The 23,378-nt window shown below is 41.0% G+C and overlaps 1 protein-coding gene across 1 annotated transcript; it reads left to right on the forward strand.

Moving 5' to 3' along the window:
* The first annotated feature begins 316 nt into the window (after positions 1 to 316).
* On the forward strand, positions 317 to 23,281 carry LOC133532305 (uncharacterized). The gene is made up of 12 exons (XM_061870914.1): positions 317 to 1,860; positions 4,438 to 5,340; positions 6,131 to 6,250; positions 6,695 to 6,877; positions 9,245 to 9,316; positions 11,782 to 11,883; positions 13,455 to 13,547; positions 14,431 to 14,529; positions 15,298 to 15,446; positions 20,160 to 20,265; positions 21,406 to 21,513; positions 22,507 to 23,281. Exons 2-12 carry the CDS (start codon positions 4,462 to 4,464, stop codon positions 22,570 to 22,572), a joined length of 1,977 nt encoding a protein of 658 aa, XP_061726898.1. The 5' UTR covers positions 317 to 1,860; positions 4,438 to 4,461; the 3' UTR covers positions 22,573 to 23,281.
* The last annotated feature ends 97 nt before the right edge of the window (positions 23,282 to 23,378 follow it).

The following is a 23,378-nucleotide window of genomic DNA, read 5'->3' on the forward strand; positions in this document are numbered from 1 at the left end:
GCGCCTATGAGGACTGAATGACAGAGCCTACCGCGAACCACGCTCGACGTGTTGCCTCTCTATCGCGCTTGTAAATTCGTACGTAAGTGTGACAGGCAGGCAACACGTAGAACGTGGTTTGCAGTAGACTCTTAGAGCAAGACCAAGAACGCCGAAGTTCGCAAATTGTGGGCATCTTTCTCTTGTACCCCAATCCAGGCGTAAATGGATAACAGAAAAAGATACCCGCAACTTGCGAACTTCGGTGTTAGCGGTAGGCCCACAGAACATACGCATTCGTGTACTTCACGTGTACTTATATTTCTGTCAACATCATTTGTCAAAATACCTAAAACAAACCTACGTATAATATATATTTTAATTTAATAACGGGTTTATTATTTGTCCGCCAAGCTTTGGCTTTGGGATTTACTGTTTTGACGTAGATTCAAGTTAGGATGCCAGATAGGACGACTGAATTAAGTAAGGTGTGTGAAGCATTTTAAGTCGAATGTTTTGTTTAAAACATAACTTTGAAAAATAAAAATTAATGTATCTCCATCTCTGTTCAGTACAGTTAGTTTGATAGAGACAGATACCTACATTACTTTTGATGTTCTCGGTAATGCCTCAGGGCTGTAACTGCGAAAAATCGAAGTTCGTCAATTGCTGGCATTTTTCTCTGTCACTCTAATTACGTCTTCGCGTTCTTCGTTATCGCGCGAAGTGGAAAGAAAAGATAAGGAAAGCAGGAGGCTTAGCGCGAAAATCGAAGTTCGTCAATTGCGGGCATTTTTCTCTGTCACTCTAATTACGCCTTAGTAAGAGTAAAAGAGAAAGATCCCCGCAATTTGCGAATTTCGATTTCCCCGGTAGGCCCCCAGCCCACAATCAAATGGGTATAATAATGCTGCGGAGAGAGAGACTCTAATTACGTCTTAGTGAGAATAAAAGAGAAAGAAAGTGAAATTACAAATTTCGGTTTTCGCGGTAGGCCCCCGTTTCATAGTCATTTTAAAGTTCTCCAGAATATATAAATAAGTCATTGCTAAAGATGGGGTGAAGATGTATTCATTCGCGGTTTAAATATAAATAAATTAGAAATAGCTTTATAAATTGCTCTCTAATTACGATATAAGTACAGAACGAGAAAACTATTTTTTTAAATTTAATTAACACGATTTATATAATTCTCCAGTTGAATTGGTGAAACTGCACTTGCGGAAATGCACGGAAATTAAAATTCCACTTCCTCGCTATCGATCACGTAAAGCAGTTGCAAAACGCATGCGCGATAGAATAAAGCAAAGCGCCCTCTGCAGAAAAATTGATGAGACAAAAAAAGAAACGCCGCCATTTTGACATTTGTTTGGCTTTTGTTCTTAATAAATATAAATTATCATGTAATTACGCGGGTAACAGCGATTATGTTTACATTTTCGCTTCACAACAGTTTCGCTTATTAGCCGATTACTGAAATATGGTGCATCATCAATGTTCGTTTCGGTTCAGCAGCGCATAAATCGATAAATTCGCCCGTGCCGCATTTTTATTTTCTCGATGCTTATTTCGTGTATAATTTGATATTACTAGAAGACTAAGTGCTTAAATAGGTTAAATAGTGTACTGAACTGTGTGGTTAACTAATTACATTTAAGAATAAACTATGATATATCATTAAATGTGTGATGTCAAAAAGGCGCGAACGCTTTTTACCGCTGTCGATTTTGGGACGAAAATAAAACAGAGTGTTTGTACGAAACAAAGACATTAGACCTTCGCGTTATGTTTACGAAGCTCTGCAAGTGTTATAACTGAATTTCGCACAACTTTTCTGGAAATATATGGCGTGGAAACTATCTTTCTGCACATTAGGTTCATGTAAGTAACAATTTGATTTTCGATTTCTTATACGAAATTCTCTTACAATCTACACAGAACCAAGCATTACTTGGATTTTATATGTTACGGGATTACATTTGCTTTCGTGTTTTATGATGATTTTACATACATATAAAATGTTTAAATGAACAGAACGAGAAAAAAACTTTATTTTAATAATTGTACAAAATGTATTATCAGAAAATAAAATTTTTGGTTTATTTTTTATTTTTGTATCATAATCTGTCATTTATTTTTCACCTAGGAATATGAATGATATTTAATGTAAGTGAAAGTAAAACATTATTATGGAGTCAAATGTACTGATTCTCTTAAGATTATAATAGATTTTTTTTAATTTTCTTTACCTACATTCTCTCATTTTGGAGGCCAAGACCCTCTTTGGATCACTGCGCCACAATAGTTAGTTACTCATACCACAGATTAATAACACTTTTAGATTAAAATGAGATTAGGTTAAGAAATTGCACAGTGATTTTGTAGTAGAAAGTAGCTGTAGTTTGGTGCTAAAACTAGTTAATAGTTTTATTTAACGTGATGCAAGGCACCTGTGTATATCCCTGGCAGGACTTCTTTACAATCTCCACTCAGCGGGTTAGTGGATGTCAACTACCCCATCCTCAGTCCACCATGCCAACCATAATGCGCTTTTCGAAATCAGCTACAGTGTAAACTACATATAACGTCACTCAATATAATGATTCACTCATAACATTGACATTTGTTGGCTATAGCTGCTTAACTTCAATATTAATTTCTATAAAGAAACTCTCTACACCATGTTTTTTTTTTATTTCTGTTAATTTTAAGGGTGCATTACTGAGCTTAAATTAGGTTACTTTCTCAAAGACACCGGTATTCTAATTAACTCCATTTCGGAGATAATCATTAATTTTTTTTGTGTTATATGGCCCTTACTAGCATATACACTTGAATTAGGGCCTGTTTACATAAGAATTAGTGTTTTGTACGAGTGTGTACATTTGCTACTAAACATAAATACTATCTCGGACGATTGATGTTCGAAACGACATTGATATGTCACAGTTTTCAAATGTTTGGTTGAGTTAAATATATTACCTGAATTACAACAATATTTAGTTACCTTTTGAAAAAATAAAAATAGTTTTAAAAAATTTTTTTTTTTTTTTTAATTAAGTATGCCATTTAGTTTCTTTAAACATACTTACCGATACCCCAAAGTTAACGGAATTCAATAAAAACACGGTGTATAATGTCAATAAACATCTGGTCCCTTGAGTGTCTCTATATAGAGTTTGACATGACAGACAAAAGATGGACCATACAAACCACAAAATGGAAGGGACCACACAGAAAACAACCACCACACAAAAATTAAACACATTATAAAACTTACCTTATTTTATGGGACTGGACATTGATCAAGATCAATTGTGATCTCAATATTACCGATGGCCTGTTGTGTCCCACTGGTGGGCAAAGGCCTCCCCGACTTTTCCATTCTTCCCGTTTTGTGCCGTCTTAGGCCATTCTTTTACTTAAAAAGTAGTCTAGTATCTTCTAGCCATCGCCAAGTAGTCTGCCAGATCCCCATTTTGAGTGGGCTGCTACTCTGTGGCAATCTTGGCCCTCAACTCTCTCGCCATACAAAAGACATAACCAGCCCAGTCCCACTTAAACTTGGCTGCTTTCGAAGCTACTAACTACACTAAGACCTCGACCTCTTTATCCAAACCGCCTCTAATCCGTAATCCGAACGCCCTACTACGTTTACATAATTCTTCAAGACAAAGACAAAGCTTTTTATTTGTCATTAAATACTACTCGATAATCCAATATATTGGTTTTTTTTAAGAAGGTATAATGAATGTTACATTTACAGATAAATACACATTTAATTAGGCGGGTCCACACAGAGCGATCATACGCGCGAGGCAATTTCCTCGCGTATATAATATATACATTATAATTATATATTCATTATACCTTCTTAAAAAAAACCAATATCTTGGATTGTCGAGTAGACACAATATTGTTTGTTTTATTCCATAAGGGTAAATTTTCGAAGTTCGGATTAAAGGTCGTAGTGTAATCTGGGTCTTAAAAATTACAGCCTATCCTATATCATTTCTAGACGCCCCCTTTCGCACAACAAGTGGAGACCTGAGGGCCTACCGCGAACCACGTTCGACGTGTTGCCTCCCTGTCACACTTACGTACGAATTCACAAGTGCGATAGAGAGGCAACACGTCGAACGTGGTTCGGGGTGGCCCTCTGTACCCAGTTGTGCAATATATTTCATGCCACCCACCCTACAAATTAATAGCTACGGAAGTTTGAATCTAGTTGTATTGTTAATTGGGTTGAATTTATGTTACATAATTTTAAAAGACAAATTGCTACTCTGTTCCAAATATAATTCTGTTACAAAAATTGTATTTAAAAATTGCCCAAGCATTCAAACAAATACAACACAAATAAATACTTCGAAAAAATATTATAACATAATGGCGACTCGAGCATTCAAAAGTCCCAAGCCTAGTAATGACACTCATAACTTATGTTGGTTGCAGGTTAAGTTCCCCTCCGCACTTGCGATGCGGTTAAGAAGTAGAAAGAGGGAGCCCCTCTCGGTCAAGAGGAACACATCCAAAGTCACAAAATTGAAGGCAAAACCGTTAAACAGCCGCTTGTCACCTCCCAACGCCACCTGGAAGAAAGTCCTCAACCGGGACACCGCCAAAAATGGGTTGCCGGAAATCTGCACTCGGTCACAGCTAAAAACTAGGCCCGTTAGAACCAAGTTAGTTAGCATGGAGAAAGAGCACAAAAAAGAGTTGAAAAGCACAAAGAAACCGATCTTCCAAACAGTTGTACGTAGCACTAATAAGGATCTTGTGACTTCCACTACTAAGTTAAGAGACAAGACGCAGAATGATAAAGTTACAACAACTTCCAAGCCAAAACTTAAAGATGTACGAACCACAAAAAGTGTTCAACTCCGACACAGCTCACTAAATCGTGAAAAGAAGTCTGAATCCGTTGAGATATCATCTCCTCGAAAAACCAGGCGTATGGATAAAAATGAGAAATCAGCGTCTTTAAACAGCTCGCCAATCCGTAAAGTCCGTCAGCTTGGTATACCTTCAGCGAAAAGCAAGATCGCTGTAAGCTCTACCAATGAGAGCCCTAAGAAGAAAACTAAGACTAAAGCAGCTATAGTTCCGGAGCAGAATAATTGGAATACGGAAGACAATGATGTAACGATGTATGAGCCTCATACAACTACATTTGTGGACTTCCCGACTCCGAAGCATGAGGAATCAGACTCTGAGACGCAGGTCGAGTCATCATTGTGTCTTCCAAATGACTGCTTGAATGATTTTATCGCTATTGCGGAGTGCGCCAGGCTGATCAACCAGGATTTACCTGCCGAGGATGACGATATTAACTACTTAGCTGATAGAGCTGCTAAGGTAAGGATTATAAAATGGTAACGTCACTATATTTAAATACCTTCTTTCATTACATTTTGAACCTTCTTGCTTTGCGATAAAGTTGAAATGTTAAATTGTACAAAATCTGTACATCTGACCATAATCAATAAATATAGGGTTTCATCATCATCTTCTTGTTTCACACTTATAGCATAGACAAGACCCTAAGGGTCTGTTTCACAATGTCCAAGTCCTTAATAAGGTACTTGCCACTTATCGGACGAATAAAGTCATTGTTGGTGTTTCACAATCTTCAAATCAAATCAAAAGCTTAACTGGTAGATTAAGTTTTATCTGGCAGTTAATTTATTTGTTAATTAGCTATCTAATACTTTACTCAGGATTTGTGAAACAGACCCTAAAAGTAATTCCAATATTGTATAAAATTTAGCATTACGTTACACATCTTGGCATTTCTTTCTTTCATGGGGATTTATAAAAAAACTGTTTCTGGGTCATTCTACAGCAATCTCATTCCCCTGGCTATTACCTATCGGTAAATTCCCAGAAGATTCCGCTCTGCCGTTATACACAGTAGGCGGGTCCACACAGAGCGAACATGCTCACCCGAGCGCGCTGCCTCGCCGAGGCACGTCTACACTGGCCGTTTTGTGCGCGAGGAAATTGCCTCGCGCGTATTCTCGCTCAGCGTGGGGCACCTAGTAACAAAAAAATTGATGCCAATAATGCGGCATCTCCTGAGAATTTGCGAATAGCCAGGGGAATGAGATTGCTGAACCTTTCTGTAACTTACTCGATATATTGACAGGTGATGACCACAGAGAAAGCAAGGCGCAAATCTAGCAACGAGCTGGAAATGTACCAACCCACATCTACCACTGATGATGCCGACACCGATGTGTTCAAACACAAGCATAAATACGTGCAGGTATGTCTATTTCGCTCTAACAGTACAAGGTAGTGTACCGTTTTCTGAAAATTCCAAAAATTACAAGGTATTTGGAAATTAACTTTTAATTATTATAACGTTTAAGTTACTTAATTAGGAATTCATGGGGGGATATAACCGAATGGGATAGTCTTATGTATCTTTCGGTAGTAGAACAGAAAGCGCTATTATTGTTTGTCCTTATCACAGTCAAATTTTAATTCCCACCTTAAATTTTTGTATGGTTTATGGTGGGCAACAAATACGTAGGTTGTTTTTTGTTGTCAGGAATGTTAAAACGTGTTTTTAATTTTGTCGCCTTGCGTATGTTCTGTCCCTCACCTCACTATCTATCTAATCTATCTAGATGCGCCATCTGCAACAGTTTTCACGGGCGCTTCCTAAACTAAATACTGATACTAACTATCTTTCTCTTTCCCGCAGCCGGACTTCGTGACGATGCTAGAGCAGGACGGCTACGTGCGTGACAGCGAGTGCGAGATCTCGTCGACCTGCGACACGCAGGGCACGGCTATTGAAAGCTTGGAAGCGCTTTCGGCGAGGAGTCCTAGCGAGGGTTTTCTGCATGAAATAACGCAGAGCCTTGTGGCTGAGGCCTCGGGATGGGTATGTTTTTTTCTGTCTCCCTTAGACGAAAATAGATTTTTCATCACACTTCCTCGAAAAAGATCTTATTTCATGCAGGTGTGCTGAAGGACAAAGGGCTATTTTGTTCCCACGGGAGTTATGGATTGTGAAAAAAAGCTAAATAGCTTTCTTCATTAATTATATCACTTATTCATACAAACCAAGTAGCATAAATGAGTTTTACTTTTATAATACTGACGTTTATAATTTAATATTTTTGTTTATGTTTAAAATTATTTAATTTGATTAATTTAACAGCCGATTAAAATATTTTTACATAATTTTCAATCGTGGCTGAATGCCGAATAGGTCTGTGCCTTCGATGCCTCACCTGCCAAGAAATTACAAAATGGCGGACGAATGTTTGATATGTCACCGTATTTGAGAATTATTTCGCTTAAAATTTAGTTTTTTCTTTGCAAGTGTGATGAAAAACGTGTGTAAGAATATTGCAAACTCGGGTCTTTAATTCCCTCCACCCTGCGGCTGTCGGGAATTACCACCCTACCAAAATTTCACTTTGTACATAGTTTGCGCATAGTACATTGTGCAACGAGGGGGGGCTCTCGTTGCACAATGTACTATTAGAATTTTGAAAAGGTACTTTTCTAGCGGAGCCTATTAGACCGCGAGCCAGTAACAGATTTCCATGAGCTATCGCCTCCCGGGCGATAACTCGTATAGTGGTTAACGGCTATGCATGATGAACCCTCGTGGACGTCAGCTGCCGCTCCGTTGGTGAGTTCAGGAATGGAAGCCACCGATACACATAAAAAATGTAGTTAGCGCCTCACGTTTGATACTTTGTCAGATGATAGTTTAGATGCTATTGTGAATTAAAAAAATCGTCAGCTGGTTGTATCGTGGTGGAAAGAATGTCAGCTACGTTGTATACATACAGCAATGGATAAGCAAACAAAAAAGACACACAATTGGGATAGCTGCAAACCTTATTTCATTAAACACGGCATACTTACTCTTCCATGCATTTACATCTTAGAGTTATGCATATATGTAAGAAAAAACATACATTTGTTCAAAGAGCTACAGAATAAAAGACAAAAATATAAACTCGAATTAACCGCGCCAAAATTAGAAATATACCGCAAAAGCCCTCATTATGCAGCAATAAAATATTATAATCACCTCCCCAATTATTTAAAAGTTTTTATTTCTCTTTTATTTCCTTGCTGAAAAAGCATATTATTCAGTAACCGATTTTCTAACTGATAGTTTTATTAAGTAAAATAGTTTTGATCTCCTAAAATTGTAAAGCTAGTTTGTATTTTTTTTAATGCTTTATTTAAGCAAATGTTTGCCATACCCTATTAGGGTCCATGAGATACTATCATTTTGTAACAACTTACTTTTTTACCATGGTGCAATAAACGATTATGATTACAATAAAATAAGCAAGTAAGCGCTTACCTCTTTATGATAGTGGTAACAAAGTCATGAAACTTGGCATGTATGTTACATGCCAAGTTTCATCACTTGATCAAGCGTTACAATAAACGGATTACGCATAATTCGCGAACATAAGTGGTAAGGCGTGTATTTTTTACATGTTCATCCAGCTGACGGTCATTCCACCGCGATACAACCGGCTGACGGTTTTTTTATTTAAAATAACATCTAAACTATCATCTGGCAAAGTATCAGCTGGGAGGCGATGGCTGACGATATATGCTCCTGGCCCGTGGTCTATACACCGTGTTTTTTTTTATTTCCGTTAATTTCAAGGGTGCATCCCTGAGCTTAAATTAAGTATTCTAATTAACTCCATTTCGGAAATAATCAATATTTAATTTTTATCTTATAAGGCCCGTACGAGCGTGTACACTTGGCTTAGGACCTGTTTACATATTTGATTAGTGTTAAGTATGAGTTAATACATTTGCTACTAAACGTAAATACTATCTCGGACGATTGATGTTCAAAATGACGTTGATATGTCACAGTTTTTAATTGTTTCGTTGAGTTAAATGTAATGCCCGTGTTACAACAACGCTATATGCAACATTTAATTACTTTTTATAAAAAAAATTAAAAAAATATATATATTTTTGTAAATTTACTATGCCATATAGTTTCCTAAAACACACTTACCGATACCCCGAAGTTAACGGAATTCAATAAAAAAATGGTGTATATTTTTATAAAGAATATTCAATCTATATGTTTAAGTGTTGCTCAGAGACAAAAGACATTTTGTACTATATATATGAGAATTTCTGTTTTGCCCTATGGTAGACTGGTAGAGAATGCCTTAAAGCATTAAGTCCGCCATTTGTACTTTATTGTGCAATAAAAATTAAAATAAATGAATAAATAATTAATTTCCAGAGCACTTCAGACATCACCGCTGACGAATCATCGTTGGCTTGTCACGATGAACAACCGCCTTCTGATCTTGAGGTAAGAATTACTTTCAAAATATATTATCGGTATCTGTAAGAATTGGTTCAATTTCTCGAGGATTGCATCAAAAGATGAGTAGGATGGCGCCAACGTAAAATTACTGCCTTTCAAACAGAAAAATTAAATTTTCATCACACTTGCTCGAAAAAGGTCTTATTTCGTGCAGGTATACTGAAGGACAAAGGCATGTATTGTTCCCGCGGGATTTATGGATTGTGAAAAAATCTGAAAAATCCCTAGTTATAGATTTTTTGAAATATGTCAATAATTCATACGAACCGAGTAGGATATAAGTACAATACTTGTTACATGTCAAGGTATATATATGAGTTTACGTTTAAAAATATTTAATAGATCTAGACGAGACTAGATGTCACGAGTGTCGCGAAAAGTGTATAAGCTCAACAATTTACAACTAATATTACAAGCAGAGTTGAAAATAGAGTCCCGGTTAATCCGGTTATAATATTAGCTGAAAATTGTTGAGCATTACATTTTTCGTTCGTCGCGACATCTATTGTCAAGTAGCAGTACTGATAAATCCGCTACTTGACACTACGAAAATATGCGTTTTGGTAATAAATAGGCATCGGAGTTATTATATCGTGGTAAGACTAATGGAGCTATGGAGTCGACATTAGCAATAAAATTCAACTCATACTCGTACTCATTCAACTTATTTAATTAGTGATTTTAATTTTAAAAGGACAAGAATGTTTGTAAACGATCCTTTAATTTTGTCTTTCAGGACATAAATATTACTAATAAAAAATAATGGCTATTTTTATGTATTGATTAATTTACATCCATATTATTTTTTTCTCTTTTAATATACATATTGTTTTTTTTTAATGAAATTTCGTATTATAATCAAAACATAAAATAGTAATTATTATTTTTTGTAATATTTATACAGGGTGATTTTGGGGTCGTGGAGCAAGAGAACTATACATCGTACAGAATTCAAAGACGAGCCTAATGATATTGCTAATTATTTATTACCACCAATAATGATGATTATTTTTCAGATGACCAGTATAATTTTTTTTTTTGCATACAATTTGGTCACCCTACTCAATGTGACGTCTTGTCGCTTCCCATACAGCGTATGTCAAAAGTCATAGGGTGACCATGATTACTTAGTATAAGATTAATTTTACTTAAGAATAAGAACAAAATTACTAATAATATTTTAATCAAATACTACCATATGATAATGTGGATCATTTACAGAGTCAGAAAAAGTGGTTCTGGATCACGACCCAGAAATCACCCTGTATATTCAAAGACAATTGACAACATTTCAAAATTTTCAATATCCCTAAATCGAAAACCATTTCGAGAGGGGTCCTGTAGATTACAAAAAAATAAATTTTATATATTTTTTACGAATTTTTGTATTAAAAATATCTAAAAATAGTTAAAACGGAAATTGACGTCACCCAGCTCCTTCAGTTCTGCCACTACAAGCCAAAAAATGACTTCCGATTGGGTTGACATTGTCATTGTCATTGAAAACGGGATGAAAACCATGGTTTGACTTGAGTTTTGACGTTTGTGACACTTGTTAATTTGTGATTTTATTTTTAACGTTTGAGGTTATGTCACTCGCACTGTTGTCTATGCTCAAACGTAAATTAATTCAACGTTTTTTTCCAGTGTATGAAACAGATCCGTGACGTCACGATTCTCACAAATGACGTTTGTTACATACGCCCTTTTGTTTCAAGTCACAATATAAATAGATTTTATGACCAAAATATAGGACTTACGCAAAATAAAAAAAATACGGGTACCTTAAATTAGTGCGTTCTTTCTATGTAGACAATAAAAAGTAGCACTTAAAAATATGAAATGTTGTCAATTAAAGTATAGTATATAACTCGTCAAAGTTCTAGTTCATGGTTATAAAATTAAAATCACTTATTAAAAAGATGAATGAATATGAGTTGAATTTTATTGCTAATGTCGACTCCATAGCTATTAGTCTTACCATGCGATAAAAACTCTGATGCCTATTAATAAACCTGATGTATGGCGGGAGCACTATATGCTGTCGCTAAGAAATTGACAGAATTTTGACATTCTTACTTAAGAGGGAAGTATACCACGTCACGGCATACAAAAAGAGAAAACGTTTTTCCACTTCTAAATATTTTCCATTCTCCATGTTTTTTTTGTATGTTATTGACACAATGCAAAATTAGGTTTATAGGTTTGCCTTTTTTTTCAAAATTTGCATTCCAAAAAAAAAAAATTATAAGCGGAACCTATAAACCTAGAATTTATTATGCTGAAGCGATCGACATCAAAATCAAAGTGATTTATTATGATTTAGTGGAAAACGTTTTCTCCCGAAATGGAATTTCATAGAAAAAATACTATTATTTCGCTAAGATCGCAAAGCTATTCATCCCTCTTAATGTTGTAGATGTTTATTCCTAACCCTGTTTTCTTCTTAGGAGGAAGCAGCAGATGTGATATCGTCGTGCAGCAATCGAGTTGACTGCGAACAAATCTCCTCTTGGGTCGACGCATTTGACCCCTACCTCTTCATCAAGCAGGTATTTCAAGTTTTTTAAACCTCTCTGAGTTCTCAAAGGTTACTCAAGTTACAGAAAACCACTAGACCCTACTCATGGTGTTGTGTTCTGGTGAGTAAGGTTGTCAGAGCTCAACGAGGGTGCGGAGTGTTAGGGTCGGCAACGGGCATGTTACTCCTCTGGAGTTGCAGGCGTACATAGGCTACGGTGACTGCTCACCACCAGGCGGGCCGTATGCTTGTTTGCCACCGAGGTAGTATTTTAAAAGTGTTATCCACAAGTGTAGCGAGTTGCAATGAGGTTTTGATAGATGGCGCTAGCATAGGCTTTAGGCTTTGTGCACAAATTACGCGAGATTTATCCGTCTACTTGTTCATCACACAAATAAATGCCCTTACCGGGATTCGAACCCGGGACCATTAGTTTCATAGGCAAAACACTAGCCACTATATCCTGTATCTTTAGGTATTTAAATAAAAGTAAACAAAATCTACCCTCAAATCGCTCCATAAGCCAGTTGAGGGTAGATGAAAACATTACATGATCAAATAATGTAGGTTAAAGTCAGGTCGTTCAGTGATAGATCCAGGCGGTTTTGTATTTGGTTGGTTAACCAATAAATATTATAACTACCCGAAAATGTACAAATTGTAGAGGTGTAAGTATAGTACGTAAGTACTAATGTTTATATGTGTGTAATCTCTAGTATGTAAGGCTAAGGTACTCCAAATGACAGTTCATCTATGACAGGGGTCTCCAAACTTTTTTAAACTTTCGTGCGAGCCACCATCGGTTTCTGCGCGGAGGTGGTCTAGTTGCTGCTGTTAGGAACAGTTCCACTCTCAATGAATGCTGAACCCCTGGAGCCTGGGATCCGTTTAGCAACCTCCCGCGTTGGGTGTCCGCGGGACGGATTGGAACGCCCCGCGGGCCGCATTTGGCCCGCCGGCCGGGGTTTGGAGACCCCTGATCTATGACTTTCGTTGCTCCAAATCCCGTCCCTGGCGACCCTGCCAGTAGCGGTGGTGAGCGCGTTTAGTGTCAAATACCGCGGAACAATTTGGACAGTTAAATAAAATGTGCGGGAAAAATTCTAAATAAACTTCTGACATGAAGCAATGGACATATTTTTGTATGTTATGTGTTTTTGCAATAATTTATTTTGGGCCGTGTCATTGACACGTAGTGCGTGCAAACCTTTTATGGACCGAACGTGAGTCAACGAACGTTTCACCTTTGTTCGCATAAATAGGACAGATGGTTTAGTACGAACTTTTTTTATTTGTTTACTTTTATTTAAATACCTCAAGATACAGAGTATAGGTCTGTCTGTTTATTTATTTATTCGTATGGCATTTACAGAGTCGCTTAATTATAAATTATAATAAAATATCTAAGTTCTTCACCCATTGGGCAGCGTTTGCATTAGGTGAGTGAAGATCTAGGGCCTCTCCAACAAATTTCTGTCTGTATTAACCGACTTCAAGATTTCATAAGGAGGAGGTTATCAATTCGGCGTGTATGTTTTTTTTTAAATGTTTGTTACTCCATAATATTGTCTGTGGAGTATCTGATGAAGTGTATGTTTCCAGCTGCCGCCGCTGGAGAGCGTGGCGACGGGGGCGCTGCGCGCGCGCTGCCCCGCGCTGCCGCTCAAGACGAGGACCAGCCCCGACTTCAGCCTGGTAAGCCGATTCATTTTATTTTCAACTTGTAATACCTTTAATAGGGAATACTACGCGAAACTCTGCGTAGGGGGCGCCACTGTCATAATCTATCACAATTTGAGGATCTGCCGCGAAAAAAGAAAATCGAAATTTCGTTATCTAACCTCCCTATCACTTGCATATTCGAGCGATGAAGAGGCAGATAACTAAATTTCAATTTTCGCCTTTTCCCGATGGGCCCTTTGTAAACAAGCCGTCTTGATGTATCAATGTCATATTTTATTATCTATGAAAACTTGTCAAAAAACAGTTTAAGGTATGGAAGGAATAGAATCTCCATATACCAAAAAGTGTCCGACAAAAAACTATAAATAGGTGGCGCTACAATACCTGGAATACTTGAGAAAAAAATCTAATCATAGACAGCGTATTTCACTTCGTCAATAACGCCCAGGTTCTTAGCTACTCTAGCGCTACTCTGGAGAGATTTAGAACTTATTTATAGCTGAAGCACCCGTACACAAGGAGTTCCAAACGCGCAAATGGCATTTGATTGGGCATATCCTCAGGAAGCCTGACACCCACCTATCCAAAGTGGCCCTGACCTGGAAGATGCCCGGTAATCGAAAACATGGTCGCCCTAAATCTACTTGGCGCCGTTCCGTGGAGCAAGAGTTGGGTGTATCGGGGATGGGGTGGGAGGAGCTTACCCGAGCTGCCCAGGACCGGAGTCAGGTGAAGATAATGGTCCGAGCCCTACACCCCAGCTGGGGGTAACAGGATGGAAAGAAAAGATTTATAGCTGACAGCTGGACACTTTTGCAACAGTTCTGCCTAAGGAGATTCTGTTCCTTGCCTCTACCTTCCATAGTTCAAATGTATACCTCTACTCTAATGTCAGGTGTTGGACTTGGACGAGACGTTGGTGCACTGCTCCCTACAGGAGCTTCCTGACGCGAGCTTCCACTTCCCGGTGCTCTTCCAGGACTGCCGGTACACGGTTAGTACATAAGTAATAAATATGGAGACAATCTAACACAGATTGACCTAGCCCGAAACTAATTATTTCAATACAAATGGGTGGAAACACAATTAAAAACTTATAAATAAATAAATTGTGGCTGCATTGCCTCTCTGGATAGCAATGCTTATCTGCTGGGTGAAATACAGGCCAGGCCCCAAACTCAGCAGACCTTTAACTATGGGTATTTTAATGCACTTATACTTAGCCATATGTATAAGTGCATTAAAATATGTCTAAATTGAAGAATATTTTTTTTATTTTCAATACTTACAACGTCACACTCACAAGGAAAGGTACCCAACTGCCCGGTTCCGATTTGATTCATATTTCTATATGTTATAGAGTACTCTAAAATAACGAACACTTTTTTTTTAGCTGAAGGCTTTTTTTAAGGAAAACTTGAGTTTAAGCAGATGTAACAAAACACGTGCTCATTATTTTTTCTTGCTCTCAAACATATACTCAAACAAGCCATTATCTAGCAAGTTGCTTGAGCATCACTTTCTATAGGAGTTAGAAGATTTAATAATTTTTTAATACTTTGGAGGACAATTTGTCCCAACCTGTTGAGTTTGGGCAGCTAAAAAAAAATACGTGTCCGTTATTTTAGACTACTCTATAACATATATAAATATAAACCAAATCGGAACCGGATAGTTGGGTACCTTTCCTTGTTAGACTTTTCCTATATTCCGGTCAATTTTAGAAAAAATAATGGCTGACAATTGGCTTGATTCCGTCCAGGTGTTCGTCCGCACGCGGCCGCACTTCGCGGAGTTCCTGGCGCGCGTGTCGCGCGCGTACGAGGTCATCCTGTTCACGGCCAGCAAGCGGGTCTACGCCGACCGCCTGCTCAACCTGCTGGACCCCGAGCGGCGCTGGATCAAATACAGGTATATACTATACGTACGAGGTCATCCTGTTCACGGCCAGCAAGCGGGTCTACGCCGACCGCCTGCTCAACCTGCTGGACCCCGAGCGGCGCTGGATCAAATACAGGTATATACTATACGTACGAGGTCATCCTGTTCACGGCCAGCAAGCGGGTCTACGCCGACCGCCTGCTCAACCTGCTGGACCCCGAGCGGCGCTGGATCAAATACAGGTATATACTATACGTACGAGGTCATCCTGTTCACGGCCAGCAAGCGGGTCTACGCCGACCGCCTGCTCAACCTGCTGGACCCCGAGCGGCGCTGGATCAAATACAGGTATATACTATACGTACGAGGTCATCCTGTTCACGGCCAGCAAGCGGGTCTACGCCGACCGCCTGCTCAACCTGCTGGACCCCGAGCGGCGCTGGATCAAATACAGGTATATACTATACGTACGAGGTCATCCTGTTCACGGCCAGCAAGCGGGTCTACGCCGACCGCCTGCTCAACCTGCTGGACCCCGAGCGGCGCTGGATCAAATACAGGTATATACTATACGTACGAGGTCATCCTGTTCACGGCCAGCAAGCGGGTCTACGCCGACCGCCTGCTCAACCTGCTGGACCCCGAGCGGCGCTGGATCAAATACAGGTATATACTATACGTACGAGGTCATCCTGTTCACGGCCAGCAAGCGGGTCTACGCCGACCGCCTGCTCAACCTGCTGGACCCCGAGCGGCGCTGGATCAAATACAGGTATATACTATACGTACGAGGTCATCCTGTTCACGGCCAGCAAGCGGGTCTACGCCGACCGCCTGCTCAACCTGCTGGACCCCGAGCGGCGCTGGATCAAATACAGGTATATACTATACGTACGAGGTCATCCTGTTCACGGCCAGCAAGCGGGTCTACGCCGACCGCCTGCTCAACCTGCTGGACCCCGAGCGGCGCTGGATCAAATACAGGTATATACTATACGTACGAGGTCATCCTGTTCACGGCCAGCAAGCGGGTCTACGCCGACCGCCTGCTCAACCTGCTGGACCCCGAGCGGCGCTGGATCAAATACAGGTATATACTATACGTACGAGGTCATCCTGTTCACGGCCAGCAAGCGGGTCTACGCCGACCGCCTGCTCAACCTGCTGGACCCCGAGCGGCGCTGGATCAAATACAGGTATATACTATACGTACGAGGTCATCCTGTTCACGGCCAGCAAGCGGGTCTACGCCGACCGCCTGCTCAACCTGCTGGACCCCGAGCGGCGCTGGATCAAATACAGGTATATACTATACGTACGAGGTCATCCTGTTCACGGCCAGCAAGCGGGTCTACGCCGACCGCCTGCTCAACCTGCTGGACCCCGAGCGGCGCTGGATCAAATACAGGTATATACTATACGTACGAGGTCATCCTGTTCACGGCCAGCAAGCGGGTCTACGCCGACCGCCTGCTCAACCTGCTGGACCCCGAGCGGCGCTGGATCAAATACAGGTATATACTATACGTACGAGGTCATCCTGTTCACGGCCAGCAAGCGGGTCTACGCCGACCGCCTGCTCAACCTGCTGGACCCCGAGCGGCGCTGGATCAAATACAGGTATATACTATACGTACGAGGTCATCCTGTTCACGGCCAGCAAGCGGGTCTACGCCGACCGCCTGCTCAACCTGCTGGACCCCGAGCGGCGCTGGATCAAATACAGGTATATACTATACGTACGAGGTCATCCTGTTCACGGCCAGCAAGCGGGTCTACGCCGACCGCCTGCTCAACCTGCTGAACCCCGAGCGGCGCTGGATCAAATACAGGTATATACTATACGTACGAGGTCATCCTGTTCACGGCCAGCAAGCGGGTCTACGCCGACCGCCTGCTCAACCTGCTGGACCCCGAGCGGCGCTGGATCAAATACAGGTATATACTATACGTACGAGGTCATCCTGTTCACGGCCAGCAAGCGGGTCTACGCCGACCGCCTGCTCAACCTGCTGGACCCCGAGCGGCGCTGGATCAAATACAGGTATATACTATACGTACGAGGTCATCCTGTTCACGGCCAGCAAGCGGGTCTACGCCGACCGCCTGCTCAACCTGCTGGACCCCGAGCGGCGCTGGATCAAATACAGGTATATACTATACGTACGAGGTCATCCTGTTCACGGCCAGCAAGCGGGTCTACGCCGACCGCCTGCTCAACCTGCTGGACCCCGAGCGGCGCTGGATCAAATACAGGTATATACTATACGTACGAGGTCATCCTGTTCACGGCCAGCAAGCGGGTCTACGCCGACCGCCTGCTCAACCTGCTGAACCCCGAGCGGCGCTGGATCAAATACAGGTATATACTATACGTACGAGGTCATCCTGTTCACGGCCAGCAAGCGGGTCTACGCCGACCGCCTGCTCAACCTGCTGGACCCCGAGCGGCGCTGGATCAAATACAGGTATATACTATACGTACGAGGTCATCCTGTTCACGGCCAGCAAGCGGGTCTACGCCGACCGCCTGCTCAACCTGCTGGACCCCGAGCGGCGCTGGATCAAATACAGGTATATACTATACGTACGAGGTCATCCTGTTCACGGCCAGCAAGCGGGTCTACGCCGACCGCCTGCTCAACCTGCTGGACCCCGAGCGGCGCTGGATCAAATACAGGTATATACTATACGTACGAGGTCATCCTGTTCACGGCCAGCAAGCGGGTCTACGCCGACCGCCTGCTCAACCTGCTGGACCCCGAGCGGCGCTGGATCAAATACAGGTATATACTATACGTACGAGGTCATCCTGTTCACGGCCAGCAAGCGGGTCTACGCCGACCGTCCTGCTCAACCTGCTGGACCCCGAGCGGCGCTGGATCAAATACAGGTATATACTATACGTACGAGGTCATCCTGTTCACGGCCAGCAAGCGGGTCTACGCCGACCGCCTGCTCAACCTGCTGGACCCCGAGCGGCGCTGGATCAAATACAGGTATATACTATACGTACGAGGTCATCCTGTTCACGGCCAGCAAGCGGGTCTACGCCGACCGCCTGCTCAACCTGCTGGACCCCGAGCGGCGCTGGATCAAATACAGGTATATACTATACGTACGAGGTCATCCTGTTCACGGCCAGCAAGCGGGTCTACGCCGACCGCCTGCTCAACCTGCTGGACCCCGAGCGGCGCTGGATCAAATACAGGTATATACTATACGTACGAGGTCATCCTGTTCACGGCCAGCAAGCGGGTCTACGCCGACCGCCTGCTCAACCTGCTGGACCCCGAGCGGCGCTGGATCAAATACAGGTATATACTATACGTACGAGGTCATCCTGTTCACGGCCAGCAAGCGGGTCTACGCCGACCGCCTGCTCAACCTGCTGGACCCCGAGCGGCGCTGGATCAAATACAGGTATATACTATACGTACGAGGTCATCCTGTTCACGGCCAGCAAGCGGGTCTACGCCGACCGCCTGCTCAACCTGCTGGACCCCGAGCGGCGCTGGATCAAATACAGGTATATACTATACGTACGAGGTCATCCTGTTCACGGCCAGCAAGCGGGTCTACGCCGACCGCCTGCTCAACCTGCTGGACCCCGAGCGGCGCTGGATCAAATACAGGTATATACTATACGTACGAGGTCATCCTGTTCACGGCCAGCAAGCGGGTCTACGCCGACCGCCTGCTCAACCTGCTGGACCCCGAGCGACGCTGGATCAAATACAGGTATATACTATACGTACGAGGTCATCCTGTTCACGGCCAGCAAGCGGGTCTACGCCGACCGCCTGCTCAACCTGCTGGACCCCGAGCGGCGCTGGATCAAATACAGGTATATACTATACGTACGAGGTCATCCTGTTCACGGCCAGCAAGCGGGTCTACGCCGACCGCCTGCTCAACCTGCTGGACCCCGAGCGGCGCTGGATCAAATACAGGTATATACTATACGTACGAGGTCATCCTGTTCACGGCCAGCAAGTGGGATAGTATAATACTAAATAGATTGTACTTAGCTATGGAAAAGCGGTGTCTCCTAGCACATGTTATTTTGTAAATAACTTACAAGGACACACCAGCCAAAATACAGGGTGGACCAATAAGAATGATACACTTTGTTTTTAAATTTTAATTACAAGAAGTGGAAATTTTATTATATATTTTTTCATAAATATATTATTTAGGGTTGGCATTTGTATACGGAAGATAATTTCTGCCAAATGTCTACCACTAGCAGCAAGCAATTTTATCTCAAATGTTTCTGTTGTTTAAAACACGTTGTTTGCTCGATTAATTTTGAAAAAAAGTGACAGTGATTGGCACCCGAATTCCCCAAATGTTGCAGCTCTTGACTTATTTCTGTGGGGCTATCTAAAATTACGTGTCTATGCTAACGATCTGATGAAATTTAAACAGTTAAAACCGAGTATTCGACACAAATTTACTAAGATAATGCCAAAAATGTGCGAATAGATGCTGAACATTGGGATGATAAGGGCTTACATTTGCCTGCTGTTAGAAGTGGACATATGTCAGACATTATGTTTCGCATGAATTTGCCAACCCTGAAGAATATATTTTTAAAACAATACTTAATAATTTTTGAACTTAATACAGTTAAAATTTAAAAACAAAATGTATACTTCTTATTTGGCCACCCTGTATAAACATTAAATAATCCATTGAATTTAGATACATGCTAAAGAAAATTTAATGAATTGTCCCCAGGTTATTCCGAGAGCACTGCCTACTGGTGAACGGGAACTACGTGAAGGACCTCTCGATCCTGGGCCGTGATCTGCGCAAAACCGTTATAGTGGACAACAGTCCACAGGTATGTATATAAGTCGCTCGAGCTATGGAGACGGCTATGCTCGGAGTTTCTCTACGTGATCGAATCAGTCACCGACATAGCCCACCGGATTAGCAAGCTGAACTGGCAATGGGCAGGCTACATTGCACGCAGAGAAGATGGCCGATGGGATCGCAAAGTGGTCGAATGCAGACCACGGACTAGCAAGCGCAGCGTGGGACGCCCACCCACGAGACGGACAGACGACCTCATTAAGGTCGCCGGCAGACGCTGGATGTGGGTCGCTTCCAACCGGTACGTGTGGAGGTCCAAGGGGGAAGCCTACGTTCAGCAGTGGACGTCTTATGGCTGAGATGATGATGTTCGCACTTTTTCTCACCATCTCGTGGCATAATACCAAAAAAAAAATTGAAATAGAGGTGCATTGTCAAAGAAAATGTTGTAGCCACAGTAAATTTACTGCCATCTTTCGACACATGATTAAAACTTTTACAACCCCATTTGACCTTGATCCTTATTCATTCACTGATATGTGTTAAATAGGTATCAAAAAGTGACGTTTCGAGCGACGATGCCCGGTAAGATGTCACCACTATGATATTTAACAAATTCAACACATATCAGTGAAAGAATAAGGATCAAAGTCAAATGGCGTTCTAAAAGTTTTGATCATGTGTCGAAAGATGGCATTAAATTTACTGTGGCTACAACATTTTCTTTGACAATCCACCTCTATTTCAAATTCTCTAAACAGCAGCCAAATAACACTAGACCCCACTCATAGTGTTGTGTTCCTGCCGGTGAGTAAAGTTGCCAGAGCTCATCGGGGGGGGGGGGGGGGGGGGGGGGAGGGTTTTAGGATCGATTATTAAATTATCCTTAAAGATGTAGAGGGTCTCCAAGTCTTGAGTTCTTATATAAATAATTAAAAGACAAAAGATTAAAAGTTTAAAATCATAATTAAATTAAATTAAAATTAAATTAAATAATCTTTTAATTCAGGCATAGCCCATATAAGTGTTAGTAACAGACTTAAATAATAATGTTAAACTATGACTATGACTATTACAATTTCCTATAATCTACCATGCAACACGTATACTTAGGGCTATAATACAACCATTACGACGACTAAATCTGATTTCTTTTATTTGTTATTAGGCGTTCGGCTACCAGTTGGAGAACGGCATACCCATCGACAGCTGGTTCGTGGACCGCAGCGACAACGAGCTGCTGAAGCTGCTCCCCTTCCTCGAGGACCTGACCACGGTGAGCTCGTTATTATCATCCGCTTATACCTCAAAGCCCAGTAATATATGAGCATGCGCCATATTGCGGAATTTCATTGGAATTAAATTTTTAATACTAAACTGAACTGTCACCCTATACATGAGAATAACAGCGCCCTCTTGACAATGATCATATATTTCTGGTCGGGCTTTACACACGTACGCAATGGCGACACAGACTAACAACACATGGATTGTCACAAATGTCCCTATCGTATTAAGCCCTCTTCGGGCAAGAAACTTATATATCAGGTGTACACACCTGCCTGTTTTTACAAGCTTTTATTTAACATGCAATGTTTATCAATATATAGTCTTGGTTATAAATTAATTTACTTTAAAAGACACTGCACCTACTTAATCTTTCTGGTTTAACCCATTGGTTGACTGGTAGAGAATGCCTTAATGCATTAAGTCCGCCATTTGTAACTTCATGTATTGTGCAATAAAGAAAAAAAATGTAACTATGTATGTTCGTACGGGTCTTCTTCTTCTCTTACAAATAAATTTGACCTACTTCCCGGTTTCCGATGAAGCTGAAAAATTGCATACATATGTAAGTCGAGTGACAATTCAATATTATGCTACCATCAATCTGATCTGATGACAGGAAGTGGCCATAGGAACTCTGTGATAAAACAACGCTACTACTGTTAGAAGTATTGATTGGCAGCGCCATCTCTCTCGCTAGCTCGGTATCACCTGAGTTGATCCAGTTAGAAGGTCGTACCATACTGTTCTACCTTAGGGATGGCTAGAGGGCGCCGTAAGCCTTCAGTAAGAAATGCATATACTTGGAAAAATTCGATTAATGCCGCCGTGACCCCGGTGGCCGAGTGGCTCAGGCACCTGCCGCGATAGCAGAGGACGCTGGTTCGATTCCAACCTGAGGCACTGGAGGCCATGGTCACTTTTTCTTAATATATCACATTTATTTCAATTTATAATTGACTTATTGTTTTTTTTTTTCCAGAAAGAAGACGTCCGCCCACACATAAGGGACAAATACCGCCTCTTCAGCTACCTTCCTCCCGGATAAACCGCCGTAAATATAACTACCCAACTAATATTATTCAGACATTCTCCATAAATATAAGGATCTTCTCAAAACTCCCCATAAAAATATAATTAATGTGAATCATTTCGCTGACTAGAGCTACCTCAGTAGCTCAGTTGGAGAGCACCACTCAAGAATCAGAAAAATAATTAAGTTGGAATAGAAGTACTGATTTCTGAATTTAATTATGTCTTGTTTACACGAAAACATTAACTAAATTAGTTAAACAGAATACAAAATGTCTGAATATGGTTTTAACTACTTTAATATAAAAGTATCGAATATTTGACATGATATTTGGAAATGTTAAGAATTGTCATCGTCAATTAATCATGGCTAGAAAGAGAGGAATGTTAGAGCGAGAAAATAAAAACAAGATATATATGAATGGATTTTATTTTATATTCGAACAAAATATGATGGATGAAAGTAATTTGAGAAAATGCAAATATTCGATAATTTTATATTCTTAATTATTGAAATAAGTACTAACATTAGAATCTGACTACAGTTTAAAATATATAATTATAAATTAAGTTTAAAAAAATGTTGATTCGAACTGAATTTCAATCGAGTATTATGGATGAAAATTTATTTTTTTAAGTTATTATTTAAGTGAAATATAAAATTTATATTTTTTGAATTCGGCATCTGTGATTATTTAAGTTGTTTTTTAATTGAATCGGAAATATATTTTAGTACAGTGTCCTTTAACATTTTCAGTACTAAAAAAGACTGTTAAATTAGTTATTTTGTTATGAAACCCTATTGAAAAGATATACTTAAGG

The sequence above is a fragment of the Cydia pomonella genome, chromosome 26 (genome assembly GCF_033807575.1).
Source record: "Cydia pomonella isolate Wapato2018A chromosome 26, ilCydPomo1, whole genome shotgun sequence".
Classification (NCBI taxonomy): Eukaryota; Metazoa; Arthropoda; class Insecta; order Lepidoptera; family Tortricidae; genus Cydia; species Cydia pomonella.